Source organism: Pristiophorus japonicus, chromosome 4 (genome assembly GCF_044704955.1).
Source record: "Pristiophorus japonicus isolate sPriJap1 chromosome 4, sPriJap1.hap1, whole genome shotgun sequence".
Classification (NCBI taxonomy): Eukaryota; Metazoa; Chordata; class Chondrichthyes; family Pristiophoridae; genus Pristiophorus; species Pristiophorus japonicus.
This window is the reverse complement of record NC_091980.1, coordinates 313,738,779-313,761,091: the sequence shown is the minus strand read 5'-3', so window position 1 is coordinate 313,761,091 and position 22,313 is coordinate 313,738,779. Positions and strand designations below refer to the sequence as shown.

The window sequence follows — 22,313 nt, the reverse complement described above, 5'->3', positions numbered from 1 at the left end:
CAGCCTTTGGTAGTGGGTATTGATCCTGCAGGGAGAAACAATTGATAGTTACTTTGTAATCACCACAGATTCTGACGGTGCCGTCTCCCTTGAGGACTGGAACACTCGGACTGGCCCACTCATTGAATTCGATCGGCGAAATGATGCCCTCTCTTTGCAGCCGGTCTAGCTCGATCTCTACCCTTTCTCTCATCATGTACGGTACTGCTCTCGCCTTGTGATGGATGGGACGCGCCCCTGGAATTAGGTGGATCTGCACTTTTGCTCCTTGGAACTTCCCGATGCCTGGTTCGGACAGCGAAGGGAACTTCTTTAAGACCTGGGCACACGAGGTGTCATCAGCAGACGAGAGCGTTTGGACATCGTCCCAGTTCCAGCGTATCTTTCCTAGCCAGCTCCTGCCGAGCAGCGTGGGACCATCGCCCGGTACCACAGAGTGGTAGCTTGTGCACCGCTCCATCGTAGGAGACCTTTACAATAGCACTGCCGATTAAAGGAATCAGTTCCTTTGTGTCAGTTCGCAGTTTCTTGCGAATGGGAGTCAAAACTGGCCTTTAGGCCTTGCTGCACCACAACCTTTCAAAAGTCTTTTTGCTCATAATGGACTGGCTCGCGCCCGTGTCTAGCTCCATTGACACTGGGAGTCCATTTAGTTCAACATTCAGCATTATCGGGGGACACTTTGTGATAAATGTGTGCACACCATATACCTCTGCCTCCTCGGTCTGAGGCTCCGGTTTGTCGTGATCCTCCATGGATCTGTCCTCCTCTGCAACATGGTGGTTTTCAGGATTAACAGAGTTTGCAGCTCGCCTGCACATACATTGGAGATGTCCCATTATTCCACAGCCCTTGCAAATGTACTCTTTGAAGCGGCATGAATGGAAACAATGATCACCCCCGCAGCGGCGACAAGGTGTTAATGGTCTTGTATTCATCACCCTTGATAGTGGACTCTGAGACATCTGCAGACATGCAGCTGCAGGCTTGTGGGGCCTGCCTTGTACGTTGCAATTTGAAAACAACATCACTTTGTTTACAGTACTTGTGGCAGCACTCGTGTGCTGAGAGATTTGCTTCGTATTGTCACTGGTGGCAATGAACGCCTGGGCTATCGCTATGGCTTTACTCAAGGTTGGGGTCTCTACAATGAAAAGTTTGCGAAGTATGGTTTCGTGGCCAATGCCAAGTACAAAAAAGTCTCTGAGCATGTGCTCCAAATATCCTTCAAATTCACAATGTTCTGCAAGACATCTTAGCTCGGAGACATAACTCGCCACTTCCTGGCCTTCAGACCTTTTGTAGGTGTAGAACCGGTACCTCGCCATCAGAACGCTTTCCTTCGGGTTCAGATGCTCTCAGACCAGTGTGCACAAATCATCGTACGATTTCTCTGTGGGTTTCGCTGGAGTGAGCAGATTCTTCATGAGGCCATACGTTGGTGCCCCACCGACGGTGAGGAGGATCACCCTTCATTTGGCAGCGCTCCCTTCTCCTTCCAGCTCGTTGGCCACGAAGTATTGGCCGAGTTGCTCCACGATTGTTTCCCAATCATCTCCCACCGAGAATTTCTCCAGGATGCCCACTATTCTCTGCATCGTTGGGTTCGTCATCTGTATCTCGTCGCCAGTTGTTATGTATGAATGAAGAGTCTGACTGGATACTGTGAGCTCAAAGTAAAGTGTGACAGTCTTTTATTGCAGGTCTCCAGAGTGCCTCTCCAGCCTGTGAGGCCTCCTTAAGTATCTGTGCTTCCAAGGGATTGTGGGGTCCCTTGGGACTCCAGGGGATGAGCCCTCTAATGGCTGTACAAGGTATATACAAGCTTATATATACACAACAGTAAACCCATCTTAGACCATCCTGTGTTCTCGCTTAGTCTGACCCCACCTAATACCGCACTATTTCTTGCTTTAGTGCTCTCTGCCTCTCCCAATCCTTTATGCTCTTTGTCTCTCAATTCAAATGCTACATCCTGGTGCCCACCCCTGCCGCCTTCGTGTAAACCCTCCCCAACAGCACCAGCAAACCTCCCCGCGAAGATATTGATCCCGGCTCTGATGAGGTGCAACCCGTTTGGCCTGTACAGGTCCCACCTCCCCCAGAATTGGCCCCAATGCCCCAGGAATCTAAAGCCCCCCCTCCTGCACCATCTCTCCAGTCACGCCTTCATCTGCTCTATCCTCCTATTTCTACATTCACTCGCGCCGGGAGTAATCCGGAGATTACTACCTTTGAGGTCCTGCTTTTTAATCTCTTTCCGAGCTCCCTAAAAGCTGCCTGCAGGACCTCATCCCTCTTTCTGCCGATGTTATTGGTCCTGATGTGGACCACGGACTCTGGCTGTTCACCCTCTCCCCCCTCGCAATGTAGTGCAGCCTCTCGGTGACATCCTTGACCCTGGCACCGGGGAGGCAGCACACCATCCTGAGGTCGCGTCTGCGGCCGCAGAAACGCCTGTCAGCTCCCCTGACTATCGAATCCCCGACCACTATTGCTGTACCACTCTGCTCCTTCCCCACCCGTGGTGCCGTGGGCTTGGCTCTGGCTGCACTCCCCAGAGGCACCACCCCCTGAAACGCGCTTTCCACGGAGCTCTCAGCCTCGCGGATGCACCGCACTGACGCTAGCTTCTGCTCCAGCTCCGAAACCCCCTCGGAGGCCCGTTAACGCCTCTGGGAGCAGCTAACGGGACGCGAATTGTTGATCGGCCGGGCGCGGCAGACAGAGCGCGCCCCTCCCCCGCGCCCCCCCTGGAATTACCCCCGGGATTCTGCGGGCAAAAACAGCTTGGCCCTGCGCTCTTTACTTTTTGCCCCCGGGCGTGGGTGCACACGGTGATGACGTAATCGCCACGCGCGCTGACCCCTTTGCGCCCCGCGGGGGGGAAATTGCCCCGGCCGCCCTTAAAGGGGACAGGGCCTTGTGCCGCGGCAAACAGCTTTTTTTTTTCTCGTCCGGCTTTGCAGTCGGGCCGACGGTGGCGGCCAACTGTTCAGCCCGGCAACTGCTCCTGGGTACCGGGCCGCTGGTCCGGCCAACACCCTCCCTGGGGGCCCCGTGGCTGCCACAAAAGCGGCTGCAGAGCTCACAGCCCCCCTCCCCTTTAACTGAGGGCGAGGGATGTTGTGACGTGGTCAGCGCGGCGCTGCGCTCTCCGGAGGCCATTCCCACAACGTCTTCTTCACCGAATTCAAATTGTGCGCCTCAACCGGGGCGCAGGGCGGCTGAGCTCCCGGAAGAAACTTTCAAGTCGGGCTTGCCTTTATCTCCAGTGGCTTCACTCGCGCTCTTCATTCACACTTTATATATAGTTATATTCATTACTTTGTGTAGTTACGTCAGAAAGCAAAAAAGCACGAATACTCACGCACCAGTCAGCGACCTGCAGTCCTGTGGGGTCACTCCTTGCTGTCTATGTGGAATTGGGTGTCCCAGCTCCCGTTACCCCGCGGGGTACAGACGGGTACACAGAGAGGGGCAGTACTGAGGGAGCGCCGCACTGTCGGAGGGGCAGTACTGAGGGAGTGCCGCACTGTCGGAGGGGCAGTACTGAGGGAGTGCCGCACTGTCGGAGGGGCAGTACTGAGGGAGCGCCGCATTGTCGGAGGGGCAGTACTGAGGGAGCGCCGCATTGTCGGAGGGGCAGTGCTGAGGGAGTGCTGCACTGTCGGAGGGGCAGTACTGAGGGAGCAGCGCACTGTCAGAGGGGCAGTACTGAGGGAGTGCCGCACTGTCAGAGGGGCAGTACTGAGGGAGTGCCGCACTGTCGGAGGGGCAGTAGTGAGGGAGTGCCGCATTGTCGGAGGGGCAGTACTGAGGGAGCGCCGCACTGTCGGAGGGGCAGTACTGAGGGAGTGCCGCACTGTCGGAGGGCAGTACTGAGGGAGCGCCGCACTGTCGGAGGGGCAGTACTGAGGGAGCGCAGCACTGTCGGAGGGGCAGTACTGAGGGAGCCCCGCACTGTCGGAGGGGCAGTACTGAGGGAGTGCCGCATTGTCGGAGGGGCAGTACTGAGGGAGTGCCGCACTGTCGGAGGGGCAGTACTGAGAGAGTGCCGCACTGTCGGAGGGCAGTACTGAGGGAGCCCCGCACTGTCGGAGGGGCAGTACTGAGGGAGTGCCGCACTGTCGGAGGGGCAGTACTGAGGGAGTGCCGCACTGTCGGAGGGGCAGTACTGAGGGAGTGCCGCACTGTCGGAGGGGCAGTACTGAGGGAGTGCTGCACTGTCGGAGGGGCAGTACTGAGGGAGTGCCGCACTGTCGGAGGGGCAGTACTGAGGGAGTGCCGCACTGTCGGAGGGGCAGTACTGAGGGAGTGCCGCACTGTCGGAGGGACAGTACTGAGGGAGTGCCGCACTGTCGGAGGGGCAGTACTGAGGGAGTGGCTTTTAGATGAGATGTTAAACGGAGGATTGGCCGCGGTCTCAGGAGTGCAGAGCAGGGTGGCCCTCCCGGCCACTAATCCTCGATGGACCATGAGTTTAATGGGCCCTTTATTTGATGAGTTAGTGGGTAGTTGCTGTGCGCGAACACAGCGTTATCGGGGAGCGGTGAGAGCGCGGGAGGCCATTGGGCCCGGCGACACCGTGCTGGCTCTCAGTGAGTCACAGTCCCGCCCTTTCCCCAGGGCCTGACCTCTCCCGACAGGGGCCCCGCGCCCCCGGGAACCATGGAGACTGGGCCCCCGCCCCCGGGAACCATGGAGACTGGGCCCCCGCCCCCGGGAACCATGGAGACTGGGCCCCCGCCCCCGGGAACCATGGAGACTGGGCCCCCTCCCCCGGGAACCATGGAGACTGGGCCCCGCGCCCCCGGGAACCATGGAGACTGGGCCCCGCCCCCGGGAACCATGGAGACTGGGCCCCCGCCCCCGGGAACCATGGAGACTGGGCCCCCGCCCCCGGGAACCATGGAGACTGGGCCCCCGCCCCCGGGAACCATGGAGACTGGGCCCCCTCCCCCGGGAACCATGGAGACTGGGCCCCGCGCCCCCGGGAACCATGGAGACTGGGCCCCGCCCCCGGGAACCATGGAGACTGGGCCCCTCCCGCTCCCCCGGGAACCATGGAGACTGGGCCCCGCCCCCATTGGGCAAACAGGGGTGGGGCGGGGCCCGGTGGGCGTGGTCAAGCCGAGGAGGGGCTAGGGGCTGGTGTGGTGGGGGCGGAGCCAGGGTGAGGGCGGGGCTAGATCCCAGTGTGGGGGCGGAGCCAGAGCTGGGGCGGGGCTAGGCGCAACCCCGCGCAGTGATTGGTGCAGACGGTGACAGACAGGTGCAGTCTCCGACACTTCGACTGCCCGGAAGTGACGATTATAGAGGGGCGGAAGCGCGGAATGAGCGGGGCGGAACTGACGTAACTGTCCATTCGGACCCGACTGACCGGAGCCCGGGTGAGAAACCGGGGAGTGAGGGGTACACGGAGGGGGAGTGAGGGGTACACGGAGGGGGAGGGGGAGTGAGGGGTACACGGAGGGGGAGGGGGAGTGAGGGATACACGGAGGGGGAGTGAGGGGTACACGGAGGGGGAGGGGGAGTGAGGGGTACACGGAGGAGGGGGGAGTGAGGGGTACACGGAGGGAGGGGGAGTGAGGGGTACATGAGGGGGGGAGTGAGGGGTACACGGAGGAGGAGTGAGGGGTACACGGAGGGGGAGGGGGAGTGAGGGGTACACGGAGGAGGAGGGGTACACGGAGGGGGGGGTGAGGGGTACACGGAGGAGGGGGGAGTGAGGGGTACACGGAGGGAGGGGGAGTGAGGGGTACACGGAGGGAGGGGGAGTGAGGGGTACACGGAGGAGGGGGGAGTGAGGGGTACACGGAGGGAGGGGGAGTGAGGGGTACACGGAGGAGGGGGGAGTGAGGGGTACACGGAGGGAGGGGGAGTGAGGGGTACATGAGGGGGGGAGTGAGGGGTACACGGAGGAGGGGGGAGTGAGGGGTACACGGAGGGAGGGGGAGTGAGGGGTACACGGAGGAGGGGGGAGTGAGGGGTACACGGAGGGAGGGGGAGTGAGGGGTACACGGAGGGAGGGGGAGTGAGGGGTACACGGAGGAGGGGGGAGTGAGGGGTACACGGAGGGAGGGGGAGTGAGGGGTACACGGAGGGAGGGGGAGTGAGGGGTACATGAGGGGGGGAGTGAGGGGTACACGGAGGAGGGGGGAGTGAGGGGTACACGGAGGGAGGGGGAGTGAGGGGTACACGGAGGAGGGGGGAGTGAGGGGTACACGGAGGGAGGGGGAGTGAGGGGTACACGGAGGGAGGGGGAGTGAGGGGTACACGGAGGAGGGGGGAGTGAGGGGTACACGGAGGGAGGGGGAGTGAGGGGTACATGAGGGGGGGAGTGAGGGGTACACGGAGGAGGGGGGAGTGAGGGGTACACGGAGGGAGGGGGAGTGAGGGGTACACGGAGGAGGGGGGAGTGAGGGGTACACGGAGGAGGGGGGAGTGAGGGGTACACGGAGGGAGGGGGAGTGAGGGGTACACGGAGGGAGGGGGAGTGAGGGGTACACGGAGGAGGGGGGAGTGAGGGGTACACGGAGGGAGGGGGAGTGAGGGGTACATGAGGGGGGGAGTGAGGGGTACACGGAGGAGGGGGGAGTGAGGGGTACACGGAGGAGGGGGGAGTGAGGGGTACACGGAGGGAGGGGGAGTGAGGGGTACATGAGTGGGGGAGTGAGGGAAACACGGAGGAGGGGGGGAGTGAGGGGTACACGGAGGAGTGAGGAGTACACGGAGGAGGGGGGGTGAGGGGTACACGGAGGAGGGGGGAGTGAGGGGTACACGGAGGGAGGGGGAGTGACGGGGACACGGAGGGGGAGGGGGAGTGACGGGGACACGGAGGGGGAGGGGGAGTGAGAGGTACACGGAGGAGGGGGGGGAGTGAGGGGTACACGGAGGAGGGGGGGAAGTGAGGGGTACACGGAGGAGGGGGGAGTGAGGGGTACACGGAGGAGGGGGGAGTGAGGGGTACACGGAGGAGGGGGGAGTGAGGGGTACACGGAGGAGGGGGGAGTGAGGGGTACACGGAGGAGGGGGGAGTGAGGGGTACACGGAGGGAGGGGGAGTGAGGGGTACACGGAGGGAGGGGGAGTGAGGGGTACACAAGGGGGGGAGTGAGGGAAACACGGTGGGGGGGAGTGAGGAGTACACGGAGGAGGAGGGGTGAGGGGTACACGGAGGAGGGGGGGTGAGGGGTACACGGAGGAGGGGGGGAGTGAGGGGTACACGGAGGGGGAGGGGAGTGAGGGGTACACGGAGGAGGAGGGGGAGTGAGGGGTACACGGAGGGGGGGGAGTGAGGGGTACACGGAGGAGGGGGGGAGTGAGGGGTACACGGAGGAGGGGGGAGTGAGGGGTACACGGAGGAGGGGGGAGTGAGGGGTACACGGAGGAGGGGGGAGTGAGGGGTACACGGAGGAGGGGGGAGTGAGGGGTACACGGAGGAGGGGGGAGTGAGGGGTACACGGAGGGGGGAGTGAGGGGTACACGGAGGGGGGGAGTGAGGGGTACACGGAGGGGGGGGAGTGAGGGGTACACGGAGGGGGGGGGGAGTGAGGGGTACACGGAGGGGGAGTGAGGGGTACACGGAGGGGGAGTGAGGGGTACACGGAGGGGGAGGGGGAGTGAGGTGTACACGAAGGGGGAGGGGGAGTGAGGGGTACACGGAAGAGGGGGAGTGAGGGGTACACGGAAGAGGGGGAGTGAGGGGTACACGGAAGGAGGGGGAGTGAGGGGTACACGGAGGAGGGGGGAGTGAGGGGTACACGGAGGAGGGGGAGTGAGGGGTACACGGAGGAGGGGGAGTGAGGGGTACACGGAGGGGGGGGGGAGTGAGGGGTACACGGAGGGGGGGGAGTGAGGGGTACACGGAGGGGAGGAGTGAGGGGTACACGGAGGGGGGGGAGTGAGGGGTACACGGAGGGGGGGAGTGAGGGGTACACGGAGGGGGGAGTGAGGGGTACACGGAGGGGGGGGGGAGTGAGGGGTACACGGAGGGGGGGGGAGTGAGGGGTACACGGAGGGGGGGGGGAGTGAGGGGTACACGGAGGGGGAGTGAGGGGTACACGGAGGGGGAGTGAGGGGTACACGGAGGGGGAGGGGGAGTGAGGTGTACACGAAGGGGGAGGGGGAGTGAGGGGTACACGGAGGAGGGGGAGTGAGGGGTACACGGAAGGAGGGGGAGTGAGGGGTACACGGAGGGGGGGAGTGAGGGGTACACGGAGGAGGGGGAGTGAGGGGTACACGGAGGAGGGGGAGTGAGGGGTACACGGAGGAGGGGGGGGAGTGAGGGGTACACGGAGGGGGGAGTGAGGGGTACACCGAGGGGGGGGGGGGTGAGGGGTACACGGAGGGGGAGGGGAGTGATGGTTACACGGAGGAGGGGGGGAGTGATGGTTACACGGAGGAGGGGGGGAGTGAGGGGTACACGGAGGGAGGGGGAGTGAAGGGTACACGGAGGGGGGAGTGAGGGGTACACGGAGGGGGGGGAGTGAGGGGTACACGGAGGGGGGGGTGAGGGGTACACGGAGGAGGGGGGAGTGAGGTGTACATGGAGGAGGGGGAGTGAGGGGTACACGGAGGGGGAGGGGAGTGACGGGTACACGGAGGGGGAGGGGAGTGACGGGGACACGGAGGGGGGGGGGAGTGAGGGGTACACGGAGGAGGGGGAGTGGGGGGTACACGGAGGGGGAGGGGAGTGAGGGGTACATGGAGGGGGAGGGGAGTGAGGGGTACACGGAGGGGGGGGGTGACGGGGACACGGAGGGGGGGGGAGTGAGGGGGACACGGAGGGGGGGGGAGTGAGGGGTACACGAAGGAGGGGGGGAGTGAGGGGTACACGGAGGGAGGGGGAGTGAGGGGTACACGGAGGAGGGGGGTGAGTGAGGGGTACACGGAGGAGGGGGGTGAGTGAGGGGTACACGGAGGAGGGGGGGAGTGAGGGGTACACAGAGGGGGGAGTGAGGGGTGCACGGAGGAGGGGGAGTGAGGGGAACACGGAGGAGGGGGGAGTGAGGGGTACACGGAGGGGGGGGGGTGAGGGGTACACGGAGGGGGGAGTGAGGGGTACACGGAGGGAGGGGGAGTGAGGGGTACACGGAGGAGGGGGGGAGTGAGGGGGTACACGGAGGAGGGGGGGAGTGAGGAGGTACACAGAGGAGGGGGGGAGTGAGGGGTACACGGAGGGGGAAGTGAGGGGTACACGGAGGAGGGGGGAGTGAGGGGAACACGGAGCAGGGGGGAGTGAGGGGTACACGGAGGAGGGGGGGAGTGAGGGGTACACGGAGGGAGGGGGGAGTGAGGGGTACACGGAGGGGGGGGAGTGAGGGGTACACGGAGGAGGGGGGGCGTGAGCGGTACACGGAGGGCGGGGGGGAGTGAGGGGTACACGGAGGAGGGGTACATGGGAGTGAGGGATACACGGAGGAGGGGGGGGAGTGAGGGGTACACGGAGGAGGGGGGTGTGACAGGGACACGGAGGAGGGGGGGAGTGAGGGGTACACGGAGGGAGGGGGGGAGTGAGGGGTACACGGAGGAGGGGGGAGTGAGGGGTACACGGAGGGCGGGGGGGGAGCGAGGGGTACACTGAGGATGGGGGGAGTGATGGGTACACGGAAGAGGAGGGGGCGGGAGTGACGGAGACACGGAGGGGGGGAAGGGAGGCGGAGTGAGTGGTACACGGAGGAGGGGGGAGTGAGGGGTACACGGAGGGGGGGGAGTGAGGGGTACACGGAGGAGTGGGGGGAGTGAGGGGTACACGGAGGAGGGGGGGAGTGAGGGGTACACGGAGGAGGGGGAGTGAGGGGTACACGGAGGGGGGAGTGAGGGGTACACGGAGGGGGGAGTGAGGGGTACACGGAGGAGGGGGGGTGAGGGGTACACGGAGGAGGGGGGGAGTGAGGGGTACACGGAGGGGGCGAGTGAGGGGTACACGGAGGGGGGGGGAGTGACGGGGACGCGGAGGGGGGGGAGTGACGGGGACACGGAGGGGGGGGGAGTGACGTGGACACGGAGGGGGGGAGTGAGGTGTACACGGAGGAGGGGGAGTGAGGGGTACACGGAGAGGGGGGAGTGACGGGGACACGGAGGGGGGGGGAGTGACGGGGACACGGGGGGGGGGGAGTGAGGGGTACACGGAGGAGGGGGAGTGAGGGGTACACGGAGGGGGAGGAGAGTGAGGGGTACACGGAGGGGGAGGAGAGTGAGGGGTACACGGAGGGGGAGGAGAGTGAGGGGTACACGGAGGGGGAGGAGAGTGAGGGGTACACGGAGGGGGGGGGTGACGGGGACACGGAGGGGGGGGAGTGAGGGGTACACGAAGGAGGGGGGAGTGAGGGGTACACGGAGGGAGGGGGAGTGAGGGGTACACGGAGGATGGGGGTGAGTGAGGGGTACACGGAGGAGGGGGGGAGTGAGGGGTACACGGAGGAGGGGGGGAGTGAGGGGTACACGGAGGAGGGGGGGAGTGAGGGGTACACGGAGGGGGGAGTGAGGGGTACACGGAGGGGGGAGTGAGGGGTACACGGAGGAGGGGGGAGTGAGGGGAACACGGAGGAGGGGGGAGTGAGGGGTACACGGAGGAGGGGGGGAGTGAGGGATACACGGAGGGAGGAGGGAGTGAGGGGTACACGGAGGAGGGGGGAGTGAGGGGTATACGGAGGAGAGGGGGGCGTGAGCGGTACACGGAGGGCGGGGGGGAGTGAGGGGTACACGGAGGAGGGGTACATGGGAGTGAGGGATACACGGAGGAGGGGGGGGAGTGAGGGGTACACGGAGGAGAGGGGTGTGACAGGGACACGGAGGAGGGGGGGAGTGAGGGGTACACGGAGGGAGGGGGGAGTGAGGGGTACACGGAGGAGGGGGGAGTGAGGGGTACACGGAGGGCGGGGGGGAGTGAGGGGTACACGGAGGAGGGGGGGAGTGATGGGTACACGGAAGAGGAGGGGGCGGAAGTGACGGAGACACGGAGGAGTGAGGGGTACACGGAGGGGGAGAAGGGAGGCGGAGTGAGGGGTACACGGAGGAGGGGGGAGTGAGGGGTACACGGAGGGGGGAGTGAGGGGTACACGGAGGAGGGGGGGAGTGAGGGGTACACGGAGGAGGGGGGGAGTGAGGGGTACACGGAGGAGGGGGAGTGAGGGGTACACGGAGGGAGGGGGAGTGAGGGGTACACGGAGGGGGGAGTGAGGGGTACACGGAAGAGGGGGGGTGAGGGGTACACGGAGGAGGGGGGGAGTGAGGGGTACACGGAGGGGGGGGAGTGAGGGGTACACGGAGGGGGGGAGTGACGGGGACACGGAGGGGGGGGGGAGTGAGGGGTACACGGAGGAGGGGGAGTGAGGGATACACGGAGGGGGAGGGGAGTGAGGGGTACACGGAGGGGGAGGGGAGTGAGGGGTACACGGAGGGGGTGAGTGACGCGGACACGGGGGGGGGGGAGTGAGGGGTACACGGAGGAGGGGGGAGTGAGGGGTACACGGAGGGAGGGGGAGTGAGGGGTACACGGAGGAGGGGGGTGAGTGAGGGGTACACAGAGGAGGGGGGGGAGTGATGGGTACACGGAGGGGGGAGTGAGGGGTGCACGGAGGAGGGGGGAGTGAGGGGAACACGGAGGAGGGGGGAGTGAGGGGTACACGGAGGAGGGGGGAGTGAGGGGTACACGGAGGAGGGGGGAATGAGGGGTACACGGAGGGGGGAGTGAGGGGTGCACGGAGGAGGGGGGAGTGAGGGGAACACGGAGGAGGGGGGAGTGAGGGGTACACGGAGGAGGGGGGAGTGAGGGGTACACGGAGGAGGGGGGGAGTGAGGGGTACACGGAGTGAGGGGTACACGGAGGAGGGGGGGAGTGAGGGGTACACGGAGGAGTGGGGAGTGAGGGGTACACGGAGGAGGAGTGGGGAGTGAGGGGTACACGGAGGAGGAGGGGGGAGTGAGGGGTACACGGAGGAGGGGGGAGTGAGGGGTACACGGAGGGAGGGGGAGTGAGGGGTACACGGAGGGAGGGGAGGTGAGGGGTACACGGAGGAGGGGGGAGTGAGGGGTACACGGGGGAGTGAGGGGTACACGGAGGAGGGGGAGTGAGGGGTACACGGAGGAGGGGGGAGTGAGGGGTACACGGAGGGAGGGGGGTGAGGGGTACACGGAGGGGGAGGGGAGTGAGGGGTACACGGAGGGGGGGGAGTGACGGGGACACGGGGGGGGGGGAGTGAGGGGTACACGGAGGAGGGGGGGAGTGATGGGTACACGGAAGAGGCGGGGGCGGGAGTGACGGAGACACGGAGGGGGAGAAGGGAGGCGGAGTGAGGGGTACACGGAGGAGGGGGGAGTGAGGGGTACACGGAGGAGGGGGGGAGTGAGCGGTACACGGAGGAGGGGGGAGTGAGGGGTACACGGAGGAGGGGGAGTGAGGGGTACACGGAGGGAGGGGGAGTGAGGGGTACACGGAGGGGGGAGTGAGGGGTACACGGAGGGGGGTTAGTGAGGGGTACACGGAGGAGGGGGGGTGAGGGGTACACGGAGGAGGGGGGGAGTGAGGGGTACACGGAGGGGGGGGGAGTGAGGTGTACACGGAGGGGGAGGGGAGTGAGGGGTACACGGAGGGGGGGGAGTGACGGGGACACGGAGGGGGGGGGGAGTGACGGGGACACGGAGGGGGGGGAGTGAGGGGTACACGGAGGGAGGGGTACACGGAGGGGGAGGGGAGTGAGGGGTACACGGAGGGGGAGGGGAGTGACGGGGACACGGGGGGGGAGTGAGGGGTACACGGAGGAGGGGGGAAGTGAGGGGTACACGGAGGGAGGGGGAGTGAGGGGTGCACGGAGGAGGGGGGTGAGTGAGGGGTACACGGAGGAGGGGGGGAGTGAGGGGCACACGGAGGGGGGAGTGAGGGGTGCACGGAGGAGGGGGGAGTGAGGGGAACATGGAGGAGGGGGGAGTGAGGGGTACACGGAGGAGGGGGGGAGTGAGGGGTACACGGAGGGGGGAGTGAGGGGTACACGGAGGAGGGGGGAGTGAGGGGAACACGGAGGAGGGGGGAGTGAGGGGTACACGGAGGAGGGGGGGAGTGAGGGGTACACGGAGGGAGGGGGGAGTGAGGGGTACACGGAGGAGGGGGGGAGTGAGGGGTGCACGGAGGGAGGGGGGAGTGAGGGGTACACGGAGGAGTGGGGAGTGAGGGGTACACGGAGGAGGAGGGGGGAGTGAGGGGTACACGGTGGAGGGGGGGAGTGAGGGGTACACGGAGGGAGGGGGAGTGAGGGGTACACGGAGGGAGGGGAGGTGAGGGGTACACGGAGGAGGGGGGAGTGAGGGGTACACGGGGGAGTGAGGGGTACACGGAGGAGGGGGAGTGAGGGGTACACGGAGGAGGGGGAGTGAGGGGTAGACGGAGGGAGGGGGAGTGAGGGGTACACGGAGGAGGGGGGGGGGGTGAGGGGTACACGGAGGAGGGGGGGAGTGAGGGGTACACGAGGGGGAGGGGAGTGAGGGGTACACGGAGGGGGAGGGGAGTGAGGGGTACACGGAGGGGAGGGAGTGACAGGGACACGGAGGGGGGGGGAGTGAGGGGGACACGGAGGACGGGTGGTGACGGGGACACGGAGGAGGGGAGGGTGACGGCGACACGGAGGAGGGGGGGAGTGAGGGGTACACGGAGGGAGGGGGGAGTGAGGGGTACACAGAGGAGGGGGGAGTGAGGGGTACACGGAAGAGGGGGGAGTGAGGGGTACACGGAGGAGGGGGGGAGTGAGGGGTACACGGAGGAGGGGGGAGTGAGGGGTACACGGAGGAGGGGGGGAGTGAGGGGTACACGGAGGAGGGGGGGAGTGAGGGGCACACGGAGGGGGGAGTGAGGGGTACACGGAGGAGGGGGGAGTGAGGGGAACACGGAGGAGGGGGGAGTGAGGGGTACACGGAGGAGGGGGGTGAGTGAGGGGTACACGGAGGAGGGGGGGGAGTGAGGGGTACACGGAGGGGGGAGTGAGGGGTACACGGAGGAGGGGGGAGTGAGGGGTACACGGAGGAGGGGGGGTGAGGGATACACGGAGGAGGGGTACACGGAGGAGGGGGGGGGAGTGAGGGGTACACGGAGGAGGGGGCGGGGGAGTGAGGGAGACACGGCCTTGCCTACCAATAACCGGCCTTGCGCGATGCTCTCCTGGGTCTGTACAGACCTGGAGAGGATGGAATTTCAGGGAGATTCCCGACTACAAGGTATTCAGGAAAGATGGGGAAGGAAAGAAAAGGTGGGGGGTAGTGGCGGTATTGATCAAAGCAACTTGTAACACTGGAGAGGGATGATGTAGTTGAGGGGTCAAAGACCGAATCTATTTGATTAGAATTAAGGAATAATAGAGGAGCTGTTACACAATTGGGTGTATACTTTAGGCCACCAAATACTGGGCAGGAAATCGAGGAGCAAATTGGCAGACAAATTACAGAAAGATGCAAGAACTCTCGAGTACTGATTCTGGGGGACTTCAATTATCCTGATCTAGACTGGGATAGTAACAGTGTAAAGGGCAAAGAGCGGGAGGAATTCCTGAAAAGTACAACAGAACTATCTTGATCAGTGTGTTTCCAGCACAACGAGGAAATGTAGTAACCAATGAGGAGGATAGTGAGAGACTTCAGGAGAACAGACGAGTGAAATGGGCAGATACGGGGCAGATGAAATTTAACGCAGAGAAATGTGAAGTGATGCATTTTGGTCAGAAACACAGAAACATAGAAAATAGGTGCAGGAGTAGGCCATTCGGCCCTTCTAGCCTGCACCGCCATTCAATGAGTTCATGGCTGAACATTCAACTTCAGTACCTCATTCCTGCTTTCTCGCCATACCCCTTGATCCCCCGAGTAGTAAGGACTACATCTAACTCCCTTTTGAATATATTTAGTGAATTGGCCTCAACTACTTTCTGTGGTAGAGAATTCCACAGGTTCACCACTCTCTGGGTGAAGAAGTTCCTCCGCATCTCGGTCATAAATGGCTTACCCCTTATCCTTAGACTGTGACCTCTGGTTCTGGACTTCCCCAACATTGGGAACATTCTTCCTGCATCTAACCTGTCTAAACCCATCAGAATTTTAAACGTTTCTATGAGGTCCCCTCTCATTCTTCTGAACTCCAGTGAATACAAGCCCAGTTGATCCAGTCTTTCTTGATAGGTCAGTCCCGCCATCCCGGGAATCAGTCTGGTGAACCTTCGCTGCACTCCCTCAATAGCAAGAATGTCCTTCCTCAGGTTAGGAGACCAAAACTGTACACAATACTCCAGGTGTGGCCTCACCAAGGCCCTGTACAACTGTAGCAACACCTCCCTGCCCCTGTACTCAAATCCCCTCGCTATGAAGGCCAACATGCCATTTGCTTTCTTAACCGCCTGCTGTACCTGCATGCCAACCTTCAATGACTGATGTACCATGACACCCAGGTCTCGTTGCACCTCCCCTTTTCCTAATCTGTCACCATTCAGATAATAGTCTGTCTCTCTGTTTTTACCACCAAAGTGGATAACCTCACATTTATCCACATTATACTTCATCTGCCATGCATTTGCCCACTCACCTAACCTATCCAAGTCGCTCTGCAGCCTCACAGCATCCTCCTCGCAGCTCACACTGCCACCCAACTTAGTGTCATCCGCAAATTTGGAGATACTACATTTAATCCCCTCATCTAAATCATTAATGTACAGTGTAAACAGCTGGGGCCCCAGCACAGAACCTTGCGGTACCCCACTAGTCACTGCCTGCCATTCTGAAAAGAAGAATGAGGCGAGACGATATAAACTCAAGGGTACAATCCTAAAGGGGGTGCCATTCGGCCCCTCGAGCCTGCTCCGCTATTCAATACGATCAAGGCTGATCTGATCATGAACTCAGCTGCACTTCCCCACCCACTCCCCATAACCCCTGATCCCTTATCGTTTAAGAAACTGTCTATTTCTGTCTTAAATATATTCAATGTCCCAGCCTCCACAGCTCTCTGATGCAGCGAATTCCACAGATTTACAACCCTCTGAGAAGAAATTTCTCCTCATCTCAGTTTTAAATGGGCGGCCCCTTATTCTAAGATCATGCCCTCTAGTTCTAGTCTCCCCCATCAGTGGAAACATCCTCTCTGCATCCACCTTGTCAAGCCCCCTCAATCTTAAACGTTTCGATAAGATCACCTCTCATTCTTCTGAATTCCAATGAGTAGAGGCCCAACCTCCTCAACCTTTCCTCATAAGTCAACCCCCTCATCCCCGGCATGTTTCAGTGGGGGAGCATTTGGGGAACAGCAATCATAATATCAGATTGTGAATAGTTATGGAAAAGGACAAGGAACAATCTAATGTAAAAATATTTAACTGGAAGAGGGTGAATTTCAGTGAGTTGAAAAGGGATCTGCCCGAGGTGGATTGGAATCAAAAATTGGAAGGCAAAAGAGTAACTGAGCAATGTGAGGCTTTCAAAGAGGAGATTGTTCGGGCACAGAGGGGACATGTTCCCACAAGGGGAGGAAAGGTGAGGTGTCCAAAGCTAGATGATGCAAAACTTGGAAATGTAATAACCAATGAGGAGGATAGTGAGAGACTTCAGGAGAACAGACAGACGAGTGAAATGGGCAGATACGGGGCAGATGAAATTTAACGCAGAGAAATGTGAAGTGATGCATTTTGGTCGGAAGAATGAGGAGAGGCAATATAAACTCAAGGGTACAATCCTAAAGGGGGTACATGATCAGAGAGACCGGGGGGTATATGTACACAAATCACTGAAGGTGGCAGGGCAGGTTGAGAAAGTGGTTAAAGCTTACGGGATCCTGGGCTTCATAAATAGAGGCACAGAGTACAAAAGCAAGGGAGTTATGATGGACCTGTATAAAACACTGGTTCAGCCCCAACTGGAGTATTGTGTCCAATTCTGGGCCCCGCACTGTAGGAAGGATGTGAAGGCCTTAGAGAGAGAGCAGAGGAGATTTACTGGAGTGGTACCAGGGATGAGGGATTTGATTCATGTCGAGACGTTGGGGTGGTTCTCCTTGGAGCAGGGGTTTAAGGGGAGATTTTTACCCAGCGAGATGTTGCAATCTGGAGCGCTGCCTGAAGGTTTGGTGGCAGCTGGTTCAATAGTAACATTCGAAAGGGGAATTAGGGGAAGCATGTGGGGGTCTATGGAGTGGGGGGGGAGGAGCGTGGGAGTGGGGGGGGAGGAGCGAGTGGGAGTGGGGGGGGGGGGGGGGGGGAGGGCGAGGGAGTGAGGGGAGGAGCGGGGGAGTGGGGGGGGGGAGTAGCGGGGGAGAGGTGGGGGGGAGTAGCGGGGGAGGGGGCGAGGGAGTGGGGGGGAGGAGTGGGAGTGGGGGGGGGAGGAGTGGGAGTGGGGGGGAGGAGAGCGGGGGAGTGGCGGGGGGGGGAGTAGCGGGGCAGAGGTGGGGGGGGGAGCGGGGGAGTGGAGGGGGGGTAGCGGGGGGAGTAGCGGGGGAGGGAGGGGGGGAGTGGGGGAGGAGCGGGGGGGAGTAGCGGGGGAGGGAGGGGGGGGAGTGGGGGAGGAGCGGGGGAGTGGAGGGGGGGTAGCGGGGGGAGTAGCGGGGGAGGGAGGGGGGGGAGTGGGGGAGGAGCGGGGGAGTGGAGGGGGGGTAGCGGGGGGGGGAGCGGGGGGGAGTAGCGGGGGAGGGAGGGGGAGCGGGGGAGGAGCGGGGGAGGGGGCGAGGGAGTGGAGGGGGGGTAGCGGGGGGGAGTAGCGGGGGAGGGAGGGAGGGGGAGCGGGGCTAAGCTCGATCACCGAGGGTGGTCTGTGCTGTGTGAGTGTGGTATCACTGACCCTCTGGTCTTCCCGGCAGGCACAGTGCGATGGACGAGCTGGCTCACGACCTAGCGTCCGCGCTGGACGAGACGTCTGAGCAGAACCGGCTGGATGAGGAGGTGTGGGACGGGCCGGCACTGAGCCCCCGGCAGCAGCAGCGACGCCAGGCCCGCAAACGCAGGGGCCGAAAGCGGCGCTCCAACTCCAACCACTCGCTGGATTACGCGCGTTGCTTCAGCGAGGCCTCCGAGTCCAGCCAGGACGAGGCGGGGGGAGGGGGCGGGGTTGGTGGCGGGGGAGGGGGCGGGGCCGGCGGGGGAGGAGGGGCCAGCGACTCGGACGACGACCGGGCTGTGGTGAAGCGGCTGTCCTCCCTCAACGTCACGCTGAAGAGCAAGCACCACACCTGGCACGAGTCGGACTCCTTCACGGAGAACACTCCCGGCCAGCCCCTGCGCCGGCGGAGGAAGGTCAAGCGCGTGACCTCGGGGGGCGCGGGCGATGTCAGCGCCACACTGCAGAAAAAGCTGAAGGTGTCGGAGCCCAGCCCCGGGCCCCAGGCCCCCCCCTGCCCCCTCAAAGCCCCCTGCCAGCACAAGAAGCAACGGCTGTCCAAGTCGCCCGTGGATGACCCCTGGCTGACCCCCGAGGGGCCGCCTGCCCAGCCCAGCCCCCGCCCCGAGGGGGCCCGCAAGGAAGGGATGGACTGCGAGACCGAGGAGCACAAAGCTTCAGACGAGAACATGACTGAAAGGTAACGGGCTCAGATTCCCGGGGTACCCATTCCTACAGACCCCCCCCCCCCATATCAACTGTCTGCCGAGGCTCACTCGATGGCACTCTCGCCTCCGAGTCAGAAGGTCATGGGTTCAAGTCTCACTCCAGGGTCTTGTACACAAAACCAGGCTGACACTCCCAGTGCAGTACTGAGGGAGCGCTGCACTGTCGGAGGGGCAGTACTGAGGGAGTGCCGCACTGTCGGAGGGGCAGTGCTGAGGGAGCGCTGCACTGTCGGAGGGGCAGTACTGAGGGAGCGCTGCACTGTCGGAGGGGCAGTACTGAGGGAGCGCCGCACTGTCGGAGGGGCAGTACTGAGGGAGTGCCGCACTGTTGGAGGGGCAGTACTGAGGGAGTGCTGCACTGTCGGAGGGGCAGTACTGAGGGAGTGCTGCACTGTTGGAGGGGCAGTACTGAGGGAGTGCCGCACTGTCGGAGGGGCAGTACTGAGGGAGTGTTGCACTGTCGGAGGGGCAGTACTGAGAGAGCGCTGCACTGTCGGAGGGGCAGTACTGAGAGAGCGCTGCACTGTCGGAGGGACAGTACTGAGGGAGCGCTGCACTGTCGGAGGGGCAGTACTGAGGGAGTGCTGCACTGTCGGAGGGGCAGTACTGAGGGAGCGCCGCACTGTCGGAGGGGCAGTGCTGAGGGAGTGCCGCACTGTCGGAGGGGCAGTGCTGAGGGAGTGCCGCACTGTCGGAGGGGCAGTGCTGAGGGAGTGCCGCACTGTCGGAGGGGCAGTGCTGAGGGAGCGCCGCACTGTCGGAGGGGCAGTGCTGAGGGAGTGCAGCACTGTCGGAGGGGAGGTGCTGAGGGAGTGCTGCACTGTCGGAGGGGAGGTGCTGAGGGAGTGCCGCACTGTCGGAGGGGCAGTACTGAGGGAGTGCTGCACTGTCGGAGGGGCAGTGCTGAGGGAGTGTCGGAGGGGCAGTGCTGAGGGAGTGTCAGAGGGGCAGTGCTGAGGGAGTGTCGGAGGGGCAGTGCTGAGGGAGTGTCGGAGGGGCAGTACTGAGGGAGTGTCGGAGGGGCAGTACTGAGGGAGTGTCGGAGGGGCAGTACTGAGGGAGTGTCGGAGGGGCAGTACTGAGGGCTGCCTCAGTACCATCAGTGCTTAAAAACATAAGAAATAAGATCATGACTGATCTTCGACCTCAACTCCACGTTCCTGCACTATCTCCATATCCTGTGATTCCCTTAATATTCAAAAATCTATCGATCTCAGCCTTGAATATACTTAACGACTGAGCCTCCACAGCCCTCTGGGATAGAGAATTCGAAGATTCACCACCCTCTGAGTGAAGAAATTTCTCCTCCTCTCCGTCCTAAATGGCTGACCCCTTATCCTGAGACTGTGAGCCCTGGTTCTAGACTCCCCAGCCCGGGGGGAAACATCCTTTATTGAGATCACCTGTCATTCTTCTAAATTCGAGGGAATATAGAATCATAGCATAGTACAGCTTTTCCTCATGTTACCTTTGGTTCTTTAGCCAATTGTCGGTACTGGGACCACTGCTTTTCCTGATCTATATTAATGACCTGGATGTGGGTGTACAGGGCAAAATTTCAAAATTTGCAGATGAGACAAAACTTGGAAGTATAGTGAACAGTGAGGAGGGTAGTGATCGACTTCAGGAAGACACAGACAGGCTGGTGGGATGGGCAGGCACGGGGCAGATGGAATTTAACGCAGAAAAGTGCGAAGTGATACATTTTGGTCGGAAGAATGAGGAGAGGCGATATAAACTCAAGGATGCAATCCTAAAGGGGGTGCATGAACAGAGAGACCGGGGGGTATATGTACACAAATCACTGAAGGGGGCAGGGCAGGTTGAGAAAGTGGTTAAAGCTTACGGGATCCTGGGCTTCATAAATAGAGGCACAGAGTACAAAAGCAAGGGAGTTATGGTGGACCTGTATAAAACACTGGTTCAGCCCCAACTGGAGTATTGTGTCCAATTCTGGGCCCCGCACTTTAGGAAGGATGTGAAGGCCTTAGAGAGGGAGCAGAAAAGATTTACGAGAATGGTTCCAGGGATGAGGGACTTCAGTGACGTGGATAGACTGGAGAAGCTGGGGTTGTTCTCCTTGGAGCAGAGAAGGTTGAGAGGAGATTTGATCGAGGTTTTCAAAATCATGGGGGGTGTGGACAGAGTAGATAGAGAGAGAAACTGTTCCCATTGGTGGAAGGGTCGAGAACCAGAGGACACAGATTTAAAGTGATTGGCCAAAGAACCAAAGGCGACATGAGGAAAAACTTTTTCACGCAGCGAGTGGTTAGGATCTGGAATGCGCGGCCTGAGAGGGTGGTGGAGGCAGACTCAATCGTGGCTTTCAAAAGGGAGTTGGATAAGTATCTGAAGGAACAAATGTTGCAGGGCTACGGGGAAAGGGCGGGGGAGGGAGACTGGCTGAGGTGCTCCTGCAGAGAGCCGGCACGGACCCAATGGCCTCATTCTGTGCTGTAACCATTCTGCCTCAAGGTTGGGAAGTGAGTCAGGAAGTATCTCCGCCCCAGGGACTGTGAGGGGAGGGTGTCTGTCTCAGTGTCTGCCTGTGCTAATCGCAGCCTCGCTAATGGGTTTGTGGGTGGCACCAGGTCTCAGTACCACTGGGATGGGGGGTGGGGACAGTGGCTGCGGGTTGGGGGTGGTGGGCGTCGGGGGAGGGGGTTTGCGAGGGCCATGTGCTGACGGTGTTGCCTGGGGAGGGGGTAGAGGGGGGAGGGGGCCGGGTGCTGACGGGTCTGTGCTGTGTGTTGCCGGGGGAGGGAGTAGCGGGTGAGGGGGTTGCGGGTCCGGGGGAGGGGATAGTGGGGGCCTGGGGGAGGGGTTGCGGGGGCCGGGGAGGGGGTCACAGGGGCCTGGGGGAGGGGTCGCGGGGGGCCTGGGGGAGCGGTCGCGGGGGCCGTGTGTTGCCGGGTGCTGACGGGTCTGTGCTGTGTGTTGCCGGGGGAGGGGGTCGCGGGGGGAGGGGGTCGCGGGGGCCTGGGGGAGGGGTCGCGGGGGCCGTGTGTTGCCGGGTGCTGACGGGTCTGTGCTGTGTGTTGCCGGGGGAGGGGGTCACGGGGGCCTGGGGGAGGGGTCGCGGGGGGCCTGGGGGAGCGGTCGCGGGGGCCGTGTGTTGCCGGGTGCTGACGGGTCTGTGCTGTGTGTTGCCGGGGGAGGGGGTCACGGGGGCCTGGGGGAGGGGTCGCGGGGGGCCTGGGGGAGCGGTCGCGGGGGGCCTGGGGGAGGGGTCGCGGGGGGCCTGGGGGAGCGGTCGCGGGGGCCGTGTGTTGCCGGGTGCTGACGGGTCTGTGCTGTGTGTTCCAGCGATGCGAGCAGCGTATGCAGCAGTGACGGGCTCTTCACCAATGATGAGGGGCGACAAGGTAATGATCCACAGATCACCGAAAGTAGCCACAGGGTAATCGGGCCATAATACAGCAAACCCGGCATTGCCACTCATGTCGAGAGGGATAGAATTGAAAAGCAGACGTTATGTTAAACTTGTAGACCACACTTGGAGCACCGAACAATTCTGATCTCCGTACTATACAAAGGATAATGAGGCACTGGAGAAGCTTCAAAAATAATGACTAGAATGATACAAGAACTGAGAGCTTATACCTATCGGGAAAGGATGAACAGGCTGGGGTGACCCGAGAGCGGTCTACAGGATTATGAAAGGGGTTTGACAAGGGAGACGTGGAGAAGATGTTACTGCTTGTGGGGGAGACCTGAACTAGAGACAGTCACTAATAAATCCAAT

At 62.3% G+C, this 22,313-nt stretch overlaps 1 protein-coding gene across 4 annotated transcripts in view; it reads left to right on the top strand.

Moving 5' to 3' along the window:
* Window positions 1-5,347: 5,347 nt before the first annotated feature.
* LOC139263512 (G patch domain-containing protein 2-like) overlaps window positions 5,348-22,313 on the top strand; it is a 38,882-nt gene continuing 21,916 nt past the window's right edge. For all 4 annotated transcript variants that reach the window (XM_070879703.1, XM_070879702.1, XM_070879704.1 and 1 more), the window contains exons 1-3: window positions 5,348-5,393; window positions 17,824-18,540; window positions 21,875-21,933. In XM_070879703.1, the coding sequence (XP_070735804.1) occupies window positions 17,834-18,540; window positions 21,875-21,933 (766 nt within the window). In that variant the 5' untranslated portion in view covers window positions 5,348-5,393; window positions 17,824-17,833. The remainder of the gene's footprint in view (window positions 5,394-17,823; window positions 18,541-21,874; window positions 21,934-22,313) is intronic.